At 56.6% G+C, this 20,775-nt stretch overlaps 1 protein-coding gene across 4 annotated transcripts in view; it reads left to right on the top strand.

The window, feature by feature from the left end:
* The window catches only part of POC1A (POC1 centriolar protein A), a 69,077-nt gene extending 48,653 nt beyond the window's left edge, over nt 1-20,424 (top strand). For 2 of the 4 annotated variants that reach the window (XM_032321377.1, XM_032321409.1), the window contains exons 10-11: nt 200-343; nt 19,628-20,393. In XM_032321377.1, the coding sequence (XP_032177268.1) occupies nt 200-343; nt 19,628-19,726 (243 nt within the window). In that variant the 3' untranslated portion in view covers nt 19,727-20,393. Of the gene's footprint in view, nt 1-199; nt 344-19,627 lie in introns of all 4 variants that reach the window. The other 2 variants (XM_032321388.1, XM_032321382.1) reach the window with 2 other exon arrangements.
* Nucleotides 20,425-20,775: the final 351 nt, after the last annotated feature.

Below are 20,775 nucleotides of genomic sequence, written 5' to 3'. Positions count from 1 at the left end.
AAGGAAGTCCTGGAAGCGGGTGCGTGGCCCGGATGTGGGAGTACCGCCACACTGCATTTCTCACCAGTATTTAGAACTCATGTTTTCCAGATTGTGGGTAGTTTTCCACTTTATCCTTTGGAGGGGCTGTTCCTCTTTCCGTGTTTCTTTAAGTCCTGAATGAGGACTGAAGGACTCCCTTTCTTTTCATTGTCCTTAGCCAGAAGTGGATTTCCCCATCCCTCCAGGCAGAGGCAGGAGTCAGGAGTCGGTGCAGAGCCAGCCCCAGGAGCCCACCAGCATGCCCCAGACGCTGACCAGCACACTGGAGCACATCGTGGGCCAGCTGGACGTCCTCACCCAGGTAGGCCAGGACGTGCGTTCACCCCACTTGGCCTGGCATTTGGGCCGTTTGAAGTTGGGCAGCAGGTGCTATATTAAAAAAAAAAAAAAAAAATCATCATAATGGATCTACTTTCCAGTCCAAATTAATAAAGTTGCATTGTCTGCCTTGAGGTCCTGGCTCTCAGAGCCATCCGAGCTCCGGCCAAGCCACTGGACCCCAAAAATCCCCAGTGCTGGTCCTGCCAGGGTGTGCCCTCCCAGGGCCAGCCTGGCCCACAGCAGAGCTTTGAAAGAAACACTGTCCATTCATCCCGCTCATCGCGGGGTGGGCCCCCTCCAGGGGTGTGCCAGGGAGCTGTGAGCAGTGAGTCAGGCATCTGGGAGCCCAGGCTCTGGCTTTGAGCTGGCACTGCTCTTATCCTCCAAGCAGCCTTGGCGAAATCCCTTTGGCTGGTGCACTCCCCAAGCCCTGGTGCACTCCTCTATGATGTGCGGTGTTCGTGGACTCCAGGTCCTGTTCATGGTCAGGATTAAAGAAGATGAATCTGTGGGAAGCATTTGGCTTACACCTGGCTCAAGGCAGCTGTTCAGTAAACATAAGCGGTGGTGCTGACCAGCGTCATCAGCAAGGTAGACATGGACCCAGGCCTCTGGAGCATAGATACATCTGGCAGTTGCTAATATAGAATTGGAGTACAACAGCTTCCCTAAGAACAGAGTGCCCTGGCAAGAGGTGGCTGCTGGCACCGCAGGCACGAGAGTGGCCTTGGTAGGGGGAAGCAGCCTGCCTGCAGGACTGGAGGGGGCCACAGGCACATCCAAGCAACAAGCAAAGCCCAGCGTGGCTGGCATGGGGTATGGGGGGGGGGGTGCCAAGACAGGATTTAAAGGTCGTCAGGCCCTTTTCCCACCTCAGCTGTGGGTGCAGACTGCCTTCTCTTGTGCCAACTCCTGGGTAGACCAAGGGTGTGGGAAGAAGACAAGGGAGCCCTGAGTCCCTGGTAGAAATAGAGCTGAAGTGGCGTACCATCCTTTCCCTCCTTCTGGATCCCTGGCCAAGTGAGAAAAGCTCTCTATCATGTCATGTGGCCCACGGCGTGTCGTGGCATCCCAGCTGGCACTGCACACCTTGGGCCCAGGGAAGGAAGGAGCTTTGAAGGGAAAGGTCTGGTGTCAGTGGCTGGGGCTGGGGGGCGTCGGGGGTGGGGAAGACAGGCACATCAGACAGACATTTCTGGAAGCCTGTTAACCCTTGAGAAGAAGGCCTGTGCTGAGAGAGGTATGAGCAACATGCACATCCCCCATCTCACACGCGTCAGAAACCGCCAAGCCCGCCTCATGTTCTTCACAGCCTTGTCAAGTGTGAGAGATCAGGGGAGGTGGAATCAATTAGAACTTTATAGGATAAAATTGGAAATTAAGTCTGAGAAGATGGTTAAAAATAGCTTCATTGGATCGCTTCATTGGAGTATAGCACTAGAAGCATTTCCCGTTACTGTTTCAGGGGTGCACGCAGGAGGTTTTGTTACGTGTTAGCAGTTTGGAGTGTGATAGTAACTTTGTGAGAAACCGCAGAGAATAATGAAGGCTTTCAGGTGGCCTGGGCCTCTGGCCCCAGGTCTGGATGGCTGTGCGGCACCCTCGTCCTACCTCACACCATCCAGCCCCTTTGCAGATCCAAACAGCACTCCACCCCCGACCAGATGCCAGGCCCGTCAGCCAGGCACCTGCTCTGCCAAACAGTGTGCATTCCTGAATGTTCCTGATGGACTTGACATATCCTGAAGAAGATTCTTGGTTTCCACAGTTGAAGCCCCCAGTCGAGGCCTCAGCCTAGTTTCCAAGTGGTAGGAGGTGCATTTGTGCTCTCTGGTGTGCTGTCCTTGAGTTTGGCTGCTGGTTGTTTTCCAGACGTACCTCCTCTCTTCCATTTGGGGCTCTGGCTGAGGTATCCAAGCTACAGCCAGAGCTGTCTCTTGTGGGATTGGGTGTTCCTTTCTCTTGGGACCAGTGTGGCTGTGGGCAGCCCCACCTCTGAAGTCCAGAGCCCAGAGCCAGGTGATCCTGCTGAGATACCCATGTGGGTCACTCAGCCGGGCTCTGAGCCTCCTTTGCCTATGGGTATTGGTCTCACACAGGACCCCGTCAGTGAGCACTGCTCGCCATCTTGACGTACCTCTGTACTCTGGAGGGGCAGGGGTTTCTCAGCTACCCCCACAAGGACTCCTACCTCAGAGTCATCTGAATCATGCTATTCCCCTCTGTCCCAACCCCCTCACTGTCCCTTCCCTCCCCGACAAGGAAGTCTACTTCAAAGAGGGTTCTGAGAGGGAAGTTGCCTTCTGGGTCCTTCCATCCTCCGTCCCCCAGAACATCCTCCAAGGAAGAAGTGTGGGGGCTGCAGTGGCTGAAATGTTTACTGAGTGAGTCACAGAGCCTTCCGCCCCTGGGTGACATGAGCAGGACACCCCGTTGCGGAAGCCCTCAGTCCTCAGAGCCTGCCTTTCTGCTCAACAGGCTGGGGTGGCCTAGTGACTGATTCCTCCTCTCTGGATGTTCACGGCCCATTTGTGCCAGTCTGAAGGCCCAGGACCAATCTCAGTCCTCCTCAGTGGCCCCCAGAGGTCAGGCAGCTGAGTGCGCCCATGGAGAACAGTGGCTCAGCTTGCTTGGGTGTACGTTCTGGTGACCTTGGGCCAGGTGCTTAACCTCTGTGCCTCAGTTTCCAAATCTGGAACACATTGCTGATAAGAGTAGCCACTTCACAGGTCTGTCGTGAGGATTAGATGTGTTAGCTCGTGTGAGGCTCTGCGAACAGTCCCCAGCAGCGCCGTGTGTTGCCCTCGTCATTAGGGTCTGGTGGGGGTGGCGGGGGGATCACAGCAACACCAGAAACACTTCCCCCAGTTCCCCCCTATCTCCCTGCCTGGAGGAGCCGTGCCTCAGACCCTCGCAGAGGGGGCAGCGAGTTCCCTTCGTTGCTTGAGCTCTCTCTGCATCTGGGGCCAGCAAGTGTTCAAAAGGCTCGTCATTGCCTGGGAAGCAAACTCTCCTTGGGCCATGTACAGCATCCAAAATCCAGCCCTTTGACTCTCCAGTTGAGGATGGACCATTTTATTTTTTTAGGAATGCCTTTTTTCTAAAGTGTTCTTCAAAACGGGTACACATTGTTCTTCAAAAGTGTACCCGTTCAGGGCGATAACTTTGGAATGGTTGCAAGGTTCACAGGCCTTTGTCCATCTCCCACGTGAGTGTTCTCTTTGACCCAGCCTGGCAGTCCTCCCTATGGTGTTGTATTAGATGGGAAGTCCACAGAGGGTAGGGATCATGTCTTCTTTGTCATCTGCCTCCTCCCGCTGTTTATCTGAGCCCTGCAGCTTTCCACAGGCACTCTTACCTGACCCTCTTGTCATCCTCCCGCCTGGTGCCCAGCAGCTAGCACCATGCCAGTCGTGGATAGGGTGTGGGTAATGGCTTGCTGGGCCTGGACTAGCCCCTGGGGCCACTCAGCCGGGGACTTCTCCAGGATCCTGGGTGATCCTGAGCTCAAGCCACTGTAGGCTGGGGTTCCCCAGCTTCCCCTGCTGGAGAGTTTTGGTGTAGTCAGGGTTGGCTTCCTCAAGGAGTCCACCTGCAAGCTGAACATTAACCTGAAAGTTAAGGCCAGACATTGTTGCTCTGTGATCACAGAGCCTGGTAGTTCTGAGGTCCCAGGCTAGAGAGTACACCCCCTTGCCCTGACCCTTCTTTGTGTGGAAGACACCCCTCCTTACCCCTCTGAGGTTGCCGTTTGGGGCTTCATGGATTCCTCCACTGTGCTCCTTGGGACCCCATCCCAGCTGGATGCTGTGTTCTGAACAGCTGGGGTCTGTCTAGCCTTACACTCCCCTGCCAGCTGTGGGAAGCAGAGTGACCACTGGCCCATCAGCTTGGACACACCTGCCCTCCCGGATCTGAGGACCAACCCTCATTCATCAGGTGATATTGTTCCCCAGAGCCTTATAAAGTTGGGACAGTCGAGCCAGCTCATGTTTCCAAGCGCCGTTGGGAAGCCCTTGGTTAAATGGATGTGTTAGACCGGCGCCAGCTGTTCCATGAAGCACAGCACGAAGTCCGTGTGCTCCCAGGAGAGTGTGGGAAAGCACCAGGCTGGCCAGGTAACACAGGAGTATAGGGAGTGGACATTCCACAGGCCTCCGCAGCTGCTGGACTTGAGTCCCAGGAATGCCCTTGAGCTGCCAGTGAGACTCTAGTGGTCTGACTTGGCAGTAGGATGAGAGGGAGAGAAAGAAGAGCTCTACTCTTTTCCCAGGTCCAGGGAGCGGAGTCCAGGAGGTGACGGGGGACCGGGGTGCAAGGGGTTGTTGAAAATCCGAGATGGGTCATGGGGCCCATTAGAGATGGGAGCCTTGAACCTGGACCCAGGCATCTGGCCAAGATTGAAGCTCTTCAAAGACGTATACTTACTGTGATAGCTGTTCTTTTAATGCAGTTATCCTAATAATCGTTGGGGGAAATGTGTTTCCTAATAATGGCATTTAGGTTTTTCTTTCTTTCTTTTAAATTTTTAAATTTTTATTTATTAGAGAGAGTGAGAGAGCCTAAGCAGGGTGAGGGGTAGAGGGAGAAGCAAGCTCCCTGATGAGCAGGGAGCCCAATGTGGGGCTTGATCCCAGGACCTTGAGATCATGACCTGAGCCAAAGGCAAATGTTTAACTGAGCCACCCAGGCACCGGGATTTAGGTTTTTCTTTGGAAACTTTTTGCTCCTCAAAACCCAGATGGGAATTCTCAGGAGCTGCCAGGGCTGAGTGGGTGCCCCGTCTTCCTCTTGTGACCCTGTCCACACACACACACACCCTGGAGAGAACACACACCTGTCCTATGGCTACCACGGGGTCACTGCCTGTCCCAAGTCTTCTCTTCCTGAGAAAGTTGGCTCAACCTTAGAGGACTATGAGGTCCAGAAAAAAACTGCTCCGGCCCAGCTTTGCCTCTTTCTGTCTGTGTAGATCTGAGTAAGCCTTGGTTTCCTCCTCTACAGACGGGAGACTTTGGGCACTGCCCATCTGCCTGTCCTGTGCGGTAGGCAGCAGAGGTCAGCCCCTCACGTGGGGCCAGGACTTCCCTTAGGGCCTTCTTTCCATGAGTCGCCTTCCTATCTCTGCTCCCCTTGAGGAAGGACTCCAGGGTAGGCCCCGTGGCTGCCAGACCTGCCTGCTTGGGGTTCTGTATCCAGACAGAGGCCCTGGTCTTTCCTCTCATGTTCTTGTGGGCCTGTGTCAGGTGATCTGGGGGCCACTTCCCATCACTGGCCTGGCTGCGTGAACTCCCCTCCCCCCTCCCACATTGTCCCCTTTGCTTCCTTTGCAACTCCTGTATGACAGAGCTTCAGGGGCTTTCTGGGATTTGCAGAGTCCCTGGATCTTCCTCAAGGGCCAGAAGTAGGGCGCTGAGGTGCAGACAGTACCCAGGAGCTGGGGAGGCTATGGTGAGGGGCCTGGGCCCAACAAACAGCTTGGAGGTTTTGCCTCTGAAGCCCACAGCAGAGTTATTTCTGACTCTAGTTTCACATCTTGCTGCTTTTTAAAAATACCAAACCATGAAATTCCTGCTCCAGCTATGTTTTTTTTTATGGCACCCGTGCTTCAGGCTGGCCACAGCAATGCTGTGATGTCACGTTCAGGTTCCTGTGACTCACCAGGGGCCGCTGGGCTCCGGGACTAGAACATGCATGCGGTGGGAAGCAGGCGGGGGCAGGCCTACCCAGCCCCGCCAGTGTGGGCCTCTGACATTTGAGTTCGTGAAATAGCCAGGTTGTAACTCTGCTGACCTAACTCAGCAGGGCCAAGGATTTGTGTCTGTGTGCTTCGGGGAGTTAGACAGTTGGGGAGTGGCCTGTTTATTTTGAGACATCCCGACCCTCCCCATCGTGGTCCTGGTGGTTCCCTATTTGATGGGCTGCTTGGGTGAGACACCTAGTTCCGTGCTGGCAGGGAAGGTGCGAACGCAGGGCCCGTCTGACTCCTCTCGGGGGCTCTCGGTCTACTTCTTTCCTGGGCAGATGAACTGTTGTTTGTACAAACAGACTCGATTTTGAAGCAGTTGTGCCATTTTAGCTGGGTGCCGGCCATCCCAGGTGTGCCTGGACCGAACTCTTCAGGAGGGTGTAGAGTGAAAGTCAGCCTTCCTGGCTGCTCCAACCCCTGCCAGGACTCCCATTTATAGAGTGTGTGCAGCCCTCCGATGGCAGCGGCCTGGAGTGGTGGTTGCAGGTTCCGGCAAACGTGGTGCTTCTCTCCACATCAGCACATCTGACCACCAGGCCTACCTAGTCCAGAGAGGGTCTAGCTGTCCTCTGTACAGACATTCAAAAGCTGCCATTGGGCCAAAATCAAGTTCAGGACAGCCTGCGCTCCTGCCACTTGGGGGTTTGGAGACGAGATTTGTTTTTCCTCTGTCAAGAGGCTGCTTCCTGGGGACAGGACACTCTGTGGTCTGTGTCAGAGGCATACTTGGGGTTTGACTCCAGCTGGTTGCAGAGGGGCTGGGCCCTGGCCCTTCCCCCACCCTGTTGCTCTTTTGGGCCATGTGTCCATAGGCCCCTCTGGCTTTGCAAAAAGCAAAGGCTGGCGCTGCTCAAGGCACTCAAAGATAGGCCAAGCTCACGTTCATGAGTGCATGGCAGGCTTCATGGCAGCTCTGTCCTCTCTGCCATCTGCGGTTGTGGCAAAAAGCATTCCTCTCCAAAGAGGCTGCAGATCGAAGGCCCCCCACCCACCAGATGGACTTGGGATGGCTGTGGTTACCTCCGGGGCCCGGAATGTTCACGGTCCTAGGAGATTTCTCCTGTGAGGCCCCAAGCGTGCTTGGGGTGGGCGGCGCGGGGGGAGGGGTGGGGGAGCAGGGGCTGAAGTGGGATAACAGGGCCCATGCAGGGGCATCGCTTTCAGACTGACTCCAGGATTACCCTAGAGGAAGGAAGAAGGGGACTGCAGGTTGTTTGCTCGCACTCTTCTTGGGACCCAGGGGCCCTCCGGGGAAGGGTTAAGCGCTGGCCACAAGAAGGGGCCTATGACTGTTCTGGTTGGACAAGCAGTGCCATATAGGCCTGCATGGCTCTGTGATGAACCAAGTCACAGCTGACCCTGTGGCCATTTGGCACTGTCCCAAATGAGGCGCCGGTAGAGCAGGGGCAGGGAGAGCTACAGTCAGGCTGGCCCCTTCCTTCCCCCTGCCCCTCGGAGGGCCCTCTCCGGGCCTGGACGGCCAGTACAGATCCTCTCCTTGATGGGGGAGGAAAGGCAGAAAGATGCTTTAAACTCAGGGAGGCATGGCTTTTGGAGGAGCAGGTCCATGCCTGCCTCCTTTCTGATTTGGGCCCTGCTGGTGGCTCCAGAAAACCATTAAAGATGACAGGCTACGTTTCCTACCATGGATCAGTGGGTCCTCAGCAGGGCAGGGAAATCCTGTGAGCCCTTCTTGCCTGAGCTGGTCCTGTTGGGCTGGGGCTTACCGCCTGACTTGCCAGGCTGTCCTGAGGCCTCCAGCAAGCTACCTGACAGTCTGTCTGACTTGGGATGATCGTGTTTTATTGGGTTGTGGTAAATTAACTAGCACGTTCATTTATGGATTGTTGGAAAAGTCAGCTTCCAAAGAAACAGAATGCAGGAGGTGGTCAAAGCCAAAGTTCACGCCCCATGCTCGGCCCTGTTTGGACTCACCCTGGGGTCAGAGTACAGAGCCTCTGGCCCAGCAGTGACTAGCATTGTGCACTTTGGGGCTGTCCCCGTTAGACCCTTTGCCTCCCTGGTGGCCTGCCCAGGGCTGACAAAGAGATGACCTTGCACTCAGGCCAGTGTGGGTGGGATACGCAGCTCAGATCTTCTGTCCTGGTGCAGGTAGCCCCCCATGGGTCCCAGGAGCATTTGGTTTTATGGATGGTGGTGAGTGAACCCACTTTTAATAGCTTCTCTTTTGTGGGTAAGTAGTAAGATGGAAAAGCCTGTGTTCATTTAAAAGGAGCTGCTTTTAAGCCACAAGGAAGGTAAATTAGCCAAGATTCCTTAATCCCATGGCTAATCCACCAACAGAAAATAGTATTTCATGTACTTCTCGAGGAGAGCTAATCCTCCATAGAGGTGGGGGTTGGGGGATGCAGAAACGTCAGAGAAATCCTATATCCCTGAGATAATGTGAAACAGAAACATAGACCTATGGGCTCGAGGGACAAAGGCTCATTTTGTGTTGTTAGCAGCAAACTGGGGGGTGAAAAGGGTTGGTTAAAAAGACAGTTGCCTAGCCTGGAGAGATTGGGAAGAATTTCTTCAAAAACACATTTTGTTGTATATCGACTCTGTGATCCTAGACAAGTCAGTCTATCAGACGCCAGCGTGAGAGGGAGTCTCCTTCTTCCCCTCTACAGTTCAGGGCTCAGAGCTGTTCGCCCTCATCAAATGAGGTCTGAGGTGGGAAGGGGAGGAAGTGGGCTGCATCCTGGACTCCCCACCCACTCTGTGCACCCCCACATCCTGCTGAGGCCAAGGCCAGCGGACAGGGGCCCCTCCGTCCTACCTACCCTCCAACCCCTCCCCCACCGTTCCCTCAAGCCTCCCAGGTCCAAGGCCCAAGCTAGAGGGAGGGGAGCGGGTTCCTTACCAGCCAGTCGGGCTCATGGGGACCTGGGCTGGTTGGGGCAGCACCCAAATTCTCTGCATCTCCGTGGCGCTCAGGGCCTGGCATTTGTCCATCCAGCGCCCTGTGTGGCACCTACTGTGTGCTAGGAGCTGTGCCTGGAAACAGGAGGATAGCGGTGAGCAAGAATTGACAAAAACCCCTGTCCTCGTGAAGCTCACGTTTAGATTGATGGAGGTCAATAGGCTGTGGAGGGCCAGCATCTGCACCTTCAACTTGAGGGCCCCTGTGCCACAGATGACGGGGTGCCAGACAGAGGCTGGGGCAGAGGGCCAGAGCCCTGGCTGGTGGGAAGGGCAGGGCTCAGACAAGCAGCCGCATTCTCAGGAAGGTGTGCTGGCCCTTCCAGCCCACATTCACCCCACAGACACAGGGCAACTGGCTGGCCAGGGCACCATCCCCAAGACAGGGTACTGCGTGTGCACATGCACACATGTGTGCTCACACAGACATACACCAGCAGACAAAGCTGGAACTGGCAGGAGACGAGGCAGAGCTGTGCGGGCGCTGAACCTGGCAAACCCACTTTGTTTTGATAGCTCACAAGACCCCACAGCAAAGAGATTCCCCTTTTCTTGCATCTGTTTTAGATCTTTAAAATCTGAGTGAAGTCAAAACCATGCTATGGGGGAGATTAATTCCACATTTTTCCATCTTTGCAATGAAACCAAAGGAAAGTTCGACATTCTGTGCGGCATAGTCAAGACAGGGGCCTTGAGCCAATGGCCAACGCCAGGATGTTTCCCGCAGCCTGGCACCAGGGTCCCCAGTGGTGTGGTTGGGCAGCTGTGCTCTCTCCCGAAGCCCCAGGGCGCCTGGGACACTACCACCAGTAATCTGGCTTCTGGGGTGGGGGGCGGGGGCTGGGATGCCCCCACCCCTGTGGGAGACCGCCTGGAGGAGCCCAAAGCAACCACAAGCCTGGAAATGATTAAAAGGAACTTTCCGTCACAAGAGAACTTTAAGGAGCAGCCAGACCACCACGTGCCCTGATGGCTCAGTCCCTACCAGGCCTGACCACAGGCTGCCTTCTTCAGGGCCCCATCCAGGCCCATCTGTGCGCAAGGCCCCCTGCAGCCCAGAGCTCCTCCATGGCCCCTGTGAGGTGGGGAGTACACCCCCGTGTCTAGAGCAAGGGCCACATAAATATGAGCTGTTAGTACAGGATTACAGTGGAGCCCGGAGAGATGCATTGTACAGATGAGGAATCTGAAACCTTGAGTCCCGTAGCTTGCCCAAGGCTGCTCAGCAAGCTAAGAGTCAAGTTCAGATCTGAACCCAGAAGAACAGCCCTGGAGCCTGTGTTCTTCCCACAGGATAAAGGTGGGGACCGGAGGTTACCATGGCAGCATTTTCCAAGGGCCCGCCCCCATGCTGTGGCCAGGACATCCTGGGGGAGGAGGAGGACAGGCACTGAGTGTGGGATGGGACCCGGAGGTCTTCAAGGGGAAGAGGGCTGGAGTGGGGCTTTAGTCAGAGAGAGCCGTGGTAATAGGCAGCGCGGGCCTGGAGTCCAGCCTTTAGCCCTGAGCTCCTGCACAGGAAAGTAACGTGGGAGAAGCAGGTGGAGGGGAAGGGAGACCCAGGAGTCCTGGGAAGCTGAGGCAGCAGAGGGGGAGGCCCTGGGGCAGGGGTAACCTGCCTGGATCCGGTGAAGGTACTCCTCGAGCAGAGCCCTGAGGTGAGGGCGTTGCCCAGCTTGATTCAGCAGCCAGAGGGGTCGCAGACCGCTCGGTCCAGTCCCGGGACTGGTTTCCTGCACCCGGTCAGCCCTTCCTGCAGCCCTTACCCGCTCCAGCACACCCCTGTGCTCACCACTCCCCCTGCCCTCTCCCAGCCTTTGGGCCTTTGCCCCGGGGCTGCCTCCGCCCTGCATACTCCCCCCCACCTCCGACTTTCTCCCCACTCGGTGGCCCTGGCACACAGCTGCGCAAGTGGCACCCCCCACCCCAACCACTTCACCCTCTTGCCTCACTGCCCGTCTTGCCCCCTTCGGGCACTGGTGGCTCCGTCTCCTGGCTTTCAGCTACACTGCTGTCTTAGGACAGGTTTAGTTCCCCTCACCACTGTGCCCCGAGCCTGGCAGAGTGCTTGTGGGGGTGGGGGGGGTGTCACTTCTGGGCCACCTATCTTCCATGGTCTGGGAGGCCTGGGAGGGGCCCCGTGCTGCACCCAGAGCTCTACTGAGAGCAGGAGGCGGATGTGGAGAAGTTCCCTGGCTGGGATGGGGGGCCGTGGGAGAGAAGCCTGGGAAGAGGGGGTCGCTGTGGGAAAAGCTGGGGCACGGCCTCCATATGCAGGAGCATCCTGTAAGGAACTGGCCGGATAGCTGAGAAGTGCACATAGAACGGCTGGTTGGTCTCCCTTCATCTTTCTTCCGCCTTCCAAAACGTTACTCACTCTTAGTCGTGGCCGAGGTGCTTCGCCAGAAGCCAGCCCAGACAGGACAGGTGCGGCAGCCACGCCAGTGCCTAGAAGCCCCCACAAGCCAGAGTCTCTTGCTGGTGGCAGGTGACAGACCTGACAGATGTGGGGATGTCCAGAGGGCCCATTAGTGTACTGTGGTGCCCTCGGGGCTTTATGGAAGTTGGGCTCCAGTTTTGCTGCTACATTTGCCCGCAGGCTATATAAGAGAGATTTTCAGCAAAGGTCGAGGTAGCAGCCTTGCTCTGGGTGGAGGAGCAGCTGCAGAAGGTGCCCTGGCTCGGAGGGTCTGCCCTGGGTCTGTGTTCTGAAGTGCCAGGTCACTCCCTTCTGTCTCACCTCCAGCTGAGGCACCACTTGGCCACGGTCAGTTCCCGGGTTGAGCCTCTTCCCCAGACTCGCTTTGGAATCAGCTTTGAGAACTGGCTACTCTGAAACTTGCTCAGACCTGTGAATGCAATAAGGCAGTGCCAGGGAGTGGAGGCTTCCCTGTTCCTGTCCCCTGTGGCTGAGGGCCCTGGGGTCCCTCCTCCACCTTGCCCGTGGCCACCACACTCTCTTCCTTGTTCAGCCACTCCAGACCAACCACACTGAGCTCCTTGATAGTTCCAAGTGCACCATATTCTTCTGTGCCTCAGGGCCTTTGTACCTGCTGTACCTGGGGTTTGGAATTCGTTACCTTCAGCCCATCTTGTGTTGTCTCCTCACAAAGGCCTCCCAAGCCCTGGTCAGAGTTGGAGGTCTCCTAACCAGGTCTGTCAGCCCCAGAGTAGGTGAGCCGTGTCAGGGTCCTGGATTTCACTTGGATCTCACTCTGTGTGAATACATCCTGCTCCTTTTCTTGCCTTGTCTCCAGACACAAGTGAAAAGGGGATGAAAAATGACCTGAAAAGCAGGTAGAAACAAGGACTGGGGGAAGGAGCTGAGGAAAAAAATGCAAGACAAGCCCGCCTCAATAGGAAACCAGTCTGGGGAGAAATAAGAACCCAGCAGGGCTGAAAGAAGGGGAGGTCATGCTGTGAGGAAGTTGGGGGCCAGGAAGTAGGCAGAAGGGACAGAGGAGAAGCCCACCAAGCCCAGGGAAAGCACGATGGCAGAACTGGTAGGGAGAGAGTGGTCCCCAGAGAACTGCACACTGCTCTAGGAGGCGAGCGGGGCCTCCGAGCGGGGGGGAATCCTCTCAGGGAGCACTGGACTCTCACCTTCACACGATGCCCGTGCAGAGGCCATGGGAGCATCCTGGCTCCCCAGCCTTGGCACCAGCCCCCTCGGGCAGCGCGCTCAGGCAGATGCCCTGCAAACCCACTTTGGCCTCTGACGGCACTACCGTTTCCTGAGTCCCTGTCACACACCAGGAGTCGGGGCCTCCCCTTGGCCACCTCAGAAGTTAGTGGAGATGCACACACCAGGCGCTGTCCCTCATAGGGCACCTAGACTGGCCCATCTGAGCCCTTGGGGGGCATGGGGACAGTGTAGGGGGAGCTGGGCTCTGCTGTTCCAGCTGCCAGAGCCCCACGGCTTCAGGCAGGCATTGGAGACCTGGATGCCTGTCGGTAGAAGGCGTCTAAAGCCATGAGGTATGGAGCCATGGTGTCTGTGGAAATGTCCCCCGTGCTGTGTTGTCTCCCACTTGGAGTTGGGGGCCCTGGGTGCCAGACGTGTGGCTGAGGACTGGCATTTTGGTGTGGCTTCTTTGAGCATCACTCAGGTTCTTAGGGGACTAAAAATACAAGCCTGTCACTTTAAAATCGGTTATTTTTAGACCCCACTCAGAAGGCCCTTCAGGGTGTTACATGAACCGTCTTACACATCTTGAACTGTGAGTGAGAGAAGCCGCTTGCCTGTTAATGTTGACTTGATGGGACAGATCAGTGTCTGCTGTCCCCTGAGCAGGAAAATGAGGGTTCGCGTGAGATGCCCTTGTTCGGCCTCTCCCGGGAGGATTTTCCTCTGGAGAGCTTAGGCAGCCAAGTCAGGCTGGAAACCGTTCCCTGCTCCAGCTGGAGCTGGACTCGCTCGTGCTCATGGTTTTGGTCCCCAACACCTCTATCACCCTCCTCCCTGTCTGGTCCCCTGTGTGGGGCTGTCCCTTCTTTGTCAACCACTGAGGGGCCAGGCTGCTTTCCAGGGGGCTTCAGCCGTGTCCCTGACATCCTTGTGCCCCTGATTCTGTCTGAGACCCGGGGCTTATGGGTCCATTGCTCTCCCTGCTTGTGTCCCCCACTCTGCCCCCAGCAGTGAAGATGATGTCAGCAAAACAAAATAGTTTTGCTGCTGGCTCTGATCCCCCGCCGGGCCCTCAGAGGGGCCTCACACTTAACCTGTCCTCTCCGGAGCCCATTCTCACCTCGGAGCCCATTCTCACCTCTTGCGGTACTGTCCTGTCCCTTCTCCCATCCCCCCCCCCCCCACCGACTTACCACCGGGTGCTGGCGGTTCATACCTTGTGGGTGTGTCTGGTTAGGCCTCTAACACGCCTAACCAGGGCCATGCAGGCTCTCCCCAGAGCATCCCCGTGTGGCAGCCAGAGGGGTCTGCTCCCCACTCAGCCTAGAACCACCAAACACCATCCTGTGCTCTAAGGCTGAAGGCAAGGCCGCCTGGCTTGGCCGGCAGTGCCTTGCCCCATCTCCTGCTTCCATGAGGCCCTTCCTCATTCCTGTACAGGGCCCTCCTTTGCTCTGTCCCTCCTGTTCCTTCCTGTCCCTGCCACCTCTGGGCTCTGTGCTCACTGACCCTTTGGGCCCAGCACCCTCCTTGCCTGCTTGCTTGGTGAACTCCTTCTTAGCCTTTGTTCACCCCTCCCTTCCCCCACCCAGACCCCTCGGTTCTTCCCAGCACACCCTCTGTCCTGCTGCTTAGTGCTTGGCTTCTGGATGGGGTGTGTACCCCACGGGTCCCGCCGAGTCTGTGTGTGCCCTTGTCAACCTCGGTGACATAGGTCAGCCCAGGGACCATGTGCCAAGGCTGAGCGTGAAGAAAGTCTGGGGCAAGGGTCTGCAAACTTTTTTAACAGTAGCTATCAGGCTTTGTGGGCCAGAGGGTCTCTGTCACAACCGTGCAACCCCATCCTTGCCAGAAAGCAGCCATAGACAGTATGTAAACAGGTGGGCATGGCAATAAAACCTTATTTATAAAAGTGGGCAGCAAACTGAGTGTGCCAGGCCTCAGTCTAGAGAAACAACAGAATATGTTCAACAGCAAGCAGGAATGTTCCTAAGGGCACTGTTTCCCATGACCAGGGCTGTGGCATCCTGGAAATCACCAGTGACAGGAGCAGCAGAAAGTGGTACAGAAACAAGCCCTCCAAAGTGACCTGCTGACCAGGTGTGACTTTGAGAATGAAAATTCTGGGTCTCCTGTGACCTTGCCCACCCATGAAGCTCCCCCGTAGCTGGCAGGTAAAGGCTATGACTTTGGAAGTGGAGGGTGTTAGATGAGGGGTGATGGTGTCCAGGCATGGGGTTTGAATTTTTTTTTTTTTTAATTTATTTATTTGACAGAGAGATCAAAAGTAGGCAGGCAGGCAGGCGGGAGGGGAGGGGAGGGAGCAGGCTCCTTGCTGAGCGGAGAGCCTGATGCAGGGCTTGATCCCAGGACCCTGAGATCATGACCTGAGCCAAAGGCAGAGGCTTAAACCACTGAGCCACCCAGGCGCCCCAGTGGGGTCTGAATTCTGCTTCCTGTCACTGTGGTTCAGGGAGAGAGTAGTCAAGCCCTGTGTTGTGAGGGGTGGGGCACGAGCAGGGAATGGGGTGAGTTCCATGGCGTGTTTGGGAATTGATCATTTATGCTGAGTGACACGGCCCCCAGTAAAAGAAAGCATCTAAAATTCAAGTTTTCGGGTGGTTTCTCATCACGTATCTATTAAAAGGTTCTTGTTAATAATGTCCCTTTTGTCCATATAACATTACCTTTTTGTAGCCAAAATTGTGACTTTTGTGATAATTCCAAACCTAAATATCCAGTCAGGTGAGAGAGTGCTTTGTGGGGTTTGGGGGCATCTGAGGCCTGGGAGCCACCTCTGAGGGCAGCCTGATGGTGTGAGGAGATGCTGGGTGACGCTGGAGGGTTGTTTGTTCCCATTTAAACTGGAGCCACTGGGCCAGGTGACCTGGACAGGACAGAGGTGTCTTCTGATGGATAAGAACAGAGATGCACGAGGTTCTCCTTAGACTGCCTGAGTTTGGGCTTTGGGTGGGGGACACACAGGTCTCCTGGGGTTACATGGCTGGTACCCTTCAGGCGTGGCTGGAACAGGGGAGGAGGAAGGCCGGGCCTCACCTTATTCGTTCATGGGAACAGAGCGAAGGTGCAGCTCACGGTGCTTTAGCCCAAACTCTGAAGCTGGGCCCCCTTAGTTCATGGCTCTGGCTTGTCATTTATAAGCTGTGTGACTTCAGGCAAGCTGCTTAATAGCACCGTGCCTTGGTTTCCTCATGTGAAAAATGGGGATGATGAAGCCTCCCACCCCGGAGGGTTTTTGAGGAGAGCTTGGCATATCATGAGCTCTCCGTGAACGGCAGCTGCCAAGAGCGGCCCCTGGAGCCGAGTGTGTCAGAAATCATTAGGATGACCGCCACCCCCCCACCCCCCAGCTCCCCCGAGCCTGTCCTGGGTCTTCCCCCCATTCTCCCTTCAAGTCTGGACTCCCCTCACTCCGTTTACAGCGGGGACTCGAGTAAGCTCCCCAGATGGCACAAGGCCCAGGGAGAGGGAATGAGTTGCCTGGTTTCTCCCCAGTCCACAGACAAGAGGGACCTTTCCGAAGGAGTTTGGACCCCAGCATGCAGGAGGCCTAGGACATGGGTCACCTTGCCCAGACAGGTCCACCCAGCAGCCAGAACCCTGGCCTCCTCAGCCGCTTCTCTACTTTCCCTTTGCCCTGCTGCAAGGGCAGAGGCCTACAGACAGCTGGGTCAGTCGGGGCTGCTTCCCTCATTGGCATCTGCCACCAGACCTCCTTGGGGACTTAACAAGCTGTGGGACTTATAAGGGGGAGAGGCTGGGACCAGACCTCCGGCCTACCGCTCCTCTGTGCAGAGAAAGGGGAGGGGCCTGTGGGCCCTGGGGCTGCTTGCGAGGCCAGACCTCATTTGCCCTGAGTGGAAGGAGGGTGAGAGGGTGGGTTGGGGGCAGGGGTGACGGTGTCTGGAAGACTGTGGGGCTGTTTGCTTCAGTAGTGCGCCTCCCCACCCTCTGGGGCAGGTGGGCCTCATCTCTGGGCACCATGTGGCAGGACCCAGAGTGCAAGGCGGGGTGAGCAGCTTGCTTAGCGTGGATGGCCCTGGGCAGCTGGAAGAATGGACTACGGCCTCTGCCTTCTGAATGCTGAGGCAGCATGTATTTACTGAAGCTTGTGGTATGCCTGACATGTGAACAAGGCCATGCAGTACGGCCTGGAACCAGTCCTTGCTGGGGACGCCCTCGCCCACCCATGTTCTATCCCCAATGCTTTCCCTTTCCGCCAGAGGCCCCAGCAGCTGGGAGGCTTGGTGGCACCATAGTGGCCTGGGCTGAGTCACTGCAGATGGCCCACCCGCCCTCTTGCTGTCTGTACCGCCAACCCTGAGCATGTTTGACCTCTGTTCCTTGAGTGCCCCAAAGGCACCCACTCGGTCTCAGGGGAGATCTTTCTCCGTGGCGGAGGGAAGGCACATCAGCAATATCAGGCATTGGGATTTCTGGGTTTCACTTGACCTTGAGAGACCCCATTTTCCATGAAAACGACACCCCATGCTTTATTAGAGTAGGATTATTAAGGAAAACTTGTGGAGCAGAGAACACCAGACAACATTCTAACATACAGATAATCCAAAAATCGTCCTCCTCTCCCCGGCCCATCCTTCCGGCTCAGACGGGGGTCGGGTGGGATCAAATGTGAGTGCGAAGAGCCTGGTGGGCCTCATCCCCGGATGGCGACTGTCACTCAGCATCTGGGCAGAGCCGGGGGGCGCTAGAAGTAGAGACCAAACAGAGATGATGACTCTTCCAGAGTCGGTTGCAGCTGGAGAAGGGGAGAGGCGGAGAACGACAGGGAGGAGGGGCTGCAGATTTTGAGGAGTCGTGGATGTGAAGCCTTCCTGTCTGCAACAGGCCAGGAAGCACGTCCTCAAAGCTCCTCAGGGGAGGGGCCCACAACCAGCCGGCACCCTTCTTCCGGGGCTGCAAGGGAGAGATGGGTGTGCAGTTATGTTTAAAGAAGTATAATATGGACAAATGGCCGTATTTCTACCGAGCAGAAGCATGGGCCCCCCGTGGAACTAAGTGGAGGCCTCGTGAAATGCGTGGCACCCCCGGTTTTGACGCTCGCCCCGCACCCACTGCCTCCACATTTGCGGATTCGGTCCCTGTGGAAAGTTAAAAAGGGCGGGAGGGGGTGGGCACAGAGGAAGAGCAGGCTGGCTCCCCTACTGTGACCTGGAGTCCAGGGCCATCGGAAAAAGTCTGGATGGGGAAGGATTTTGGAGCTTGGCTCAGCGCGCGTTTCACAGCAGCCAGTGGAAACTTCCAGGAATGCTGCTCTGGGCCAGCCAGGGGCTGTTTCCGCCGCCCCTTTTATGAGGTACAGACCCCTCAGCGGCTTCTGGCCAACACAGGGGGAGTGTGACTGTGCCCTTCAGCCCGGCTCTGCCTCTTGGGGTGCAGTGCTCCTTTTCAGGCTCAGGCCTGTACCCCCGGGTTCAGAGCCCCTGCAGCCCAGGTCAGCTCCCTCAGAAATGGCCAGCTGCCCTGAGGAGCAGCCTCCATGAGCAGCCGACATCCGTGCGGGATGCTGTGAGAATTTATAGCTGCCCGAGAGGATAAACTCCTTCCCAAAATGTTTCAATGGTTTATTAAATGTATGAACGGAAAGTTTCCTTTTCATTGGACCAAGGCCCAGAGCCTCCTTGGAGCCTCAGGGAAGGTGGCAGAACCTCTTGGGAAAGCCCATAGACAAATGGGCAAAATTAATAGAAAGTATTGTTTCTTAACCTGACCCCTTTCTGCTGGCTGTCAGCTGCACAGCACAGGGACCAAGCCTGCCTCGCTCATGGCGGATTCACCCCAGGCCTGGTGCAGGCCTGGCACTCACCCAGCCCTCGGGGAGGAGGTGAAGGAGAACTCAGCCATCATGGCCAGCCTGGCGAGGGCTGGGCTTGGCTGTGTGACTGGTGGGCAGGCCCTGGGCAGGAGTCCTTGAGGGCAGTGAGCCAGCTGCTCTGTGGGGAACACACGGGCTCCCAGACAGCACTACCCCTCTGCCAGCACTCTGTCCCAAGCCAGAGAAGGTGGGCATGTTTTTTACAGCCTTGTCCAGCAGTCATGTCTGTAAGACTGGCCCCGGCCCATGAGGCACATGCCTCCCCGGCACGTGGGACTACCGGCGTTTGGCAAGCCAGATGGCTAGGTCCACAGGCCAGCCATGCTGGGTGGGCAGGAGAGGACAGGGAGCTACGGGCTCAGCCTCTGGAAGCCAACATGATGACAAGCGTTCCCAGCATGGATCAAGCTAAGAAGTGCTGGCCACCATCTTGAGTCACCTCCTGGGCTCCAGGATTCCTGTGACCTTGGCATTGTCCTTCCATCACAGAGGAGAAAAGGGGCTCAGAGATGGAGTTAGGGCCTGTGTCTCAGACGACCTATTCCTGCAGTGGTCCTCCTTGGACTCAGACAGGCAGAGGCCCTCCTAGGCTCAGAGTTGCTCGGTCACTCACCTCCCAGCCTGGGAAGCCCCTCCGGGTGTGGAGGTGGAGGGTCTGAGTCATGGGCAGGACCCAGATGGGGTGCCTTCATTTGGGGGTGTTTTCTTACCTTTGGAATGGAGATGGGTGGTGATCTCCTCTTGATTGTAGACAGAAGCCTAGTCCAAATGAGGAAGTGGTTCTGCTCTGGATTCCCATCTAAAGGCCAGACTTTCGGGGCTGGGGATCCTGACCCTTGGTTGTCTTGGGGAATGACCAAGGCTGTGGGACCCGCTGCCTCCCTTCCCTGTGTCCTCCCCTTGCCTGCAGACATCAGAGGACAGCCACGCAGAACCAGGAGGAGACGCAAAGGCCGGAACTATCCCTAGCAGGCACCGGAGACAGGGACCTGGCAGCAGGACAACAGGCTGGGCAGCCGAGCAGGACTGGTTGAGGGGATCCCCAGGGCAGCCCTGTAGCCCCTCTGTCCTCTGAGGCCTGACTGTGCCATTTGTTTTACAGACGGTCTCCATCCTGGAGCAGCGGCTGACGCTGACGGAAGACAGGCTGAAGCAGTGCTTGGAGAACCAGCAGCTAATCATGCAGAGAACACCACCGTGATCAGGGGAGCCAGGATCAAGAGCTCGCTCGATTTGGGGGGGTGGGGTGGCAGGCCGGGGATTTGTACTGGGGGACTTGGGTCAATAAACGAAGGGGATTCAGCTCCGCCCCCGAGACCCCGGGGTTAGGCACTTCTGTCCCCCACCTGCTCTCTGCCGCCGGAGGCTTGCAACCTGCCAGCGGAAGGCCCCTCTGGGCAGTGCCTGCACAGACACAGAGGACTGCGTTTGGTTTAATGGGAAGGAGTCACTTGAAAATGTTTGCTACCTCAGAGTCCTCATGGGCCCGAAGATCACAACACACCCTCCCCCCAGAAGAGGTCGCCCCCAGGCCGCCTTATGGGGTTTTGTCGCTCTCTCTGCTGAATGCCTGGCTCTTCCCACCCATGACAGCTTAGGAGTGGACTGACTGCCCATTGGCTGGGCCAGCCAGGAGTTTCCTCTAAATATGACAAAAGGCTCCATGGGGGCCATCTGAGTCAGGTTAGTCCAGGAACAAGCGTGCAGTGGGGCGGCGGTGGCTTCACTGAGGCCTGGATTTCTGCCCCACACGTGTTCACTGGGGCCCAGTGGCTTCCTCCTCTGTACACCTGAGGGTGAAGGAATCTGAAATTAAAATGGACTTTATTGAGCTTGTCATAAAAGTGGCTCATTCTGAGTGAGACCTCATCAGTGTCCCCCCCCACACACACACACACACTCCTCAGGGCCCCTAAAGGGAGGATGAAAGCAGTGGCTTCAGAGGGCCCTTACCAGGTCACCTTGGGCACTTGGGACACTCATCTGCATCTGCTCAGGGAACTGGGGGAGCCAGGACAGCCGGAGCCCCAGCCCAGCACCCACCTCCCTCTGGCTGACCTCAGCCAGTTTCGTCAGTTGGGTCCTGGAGGACTCAGGCAGCTGCATTTCCACTTACTCCGGAGGGTTCCCACAGGCTTCTTCCTGTGCACTGCACAGGGAGAGCCAGGTGAGTGCCCTCCACGTGTCTGGGTGCTGTCCGTGTCTCCGGCATTTGGCTTCTTGGGGCCCAGCCAGCCAGGGAGGTATTTA

The sequence above is a fragment of the Mustela erminea genome, chromosome 1 (genome assembly GCF_009829155.1).
Source record: "Mustela erminea isolate mMusErm1 chromosome 1, mMusErm1.Pri, whole genome shotgun sequence".
In the NCBI taxonomy this organism is placed as follows: Eukaryota; Metazoa; Chordata; class Mammalia; order Carnivora; family Mustelidae; genus Mustela; species Mustela erminea.
This window is presented reverse-complemented; position numbering and strand designations above follow the sequence as displayed.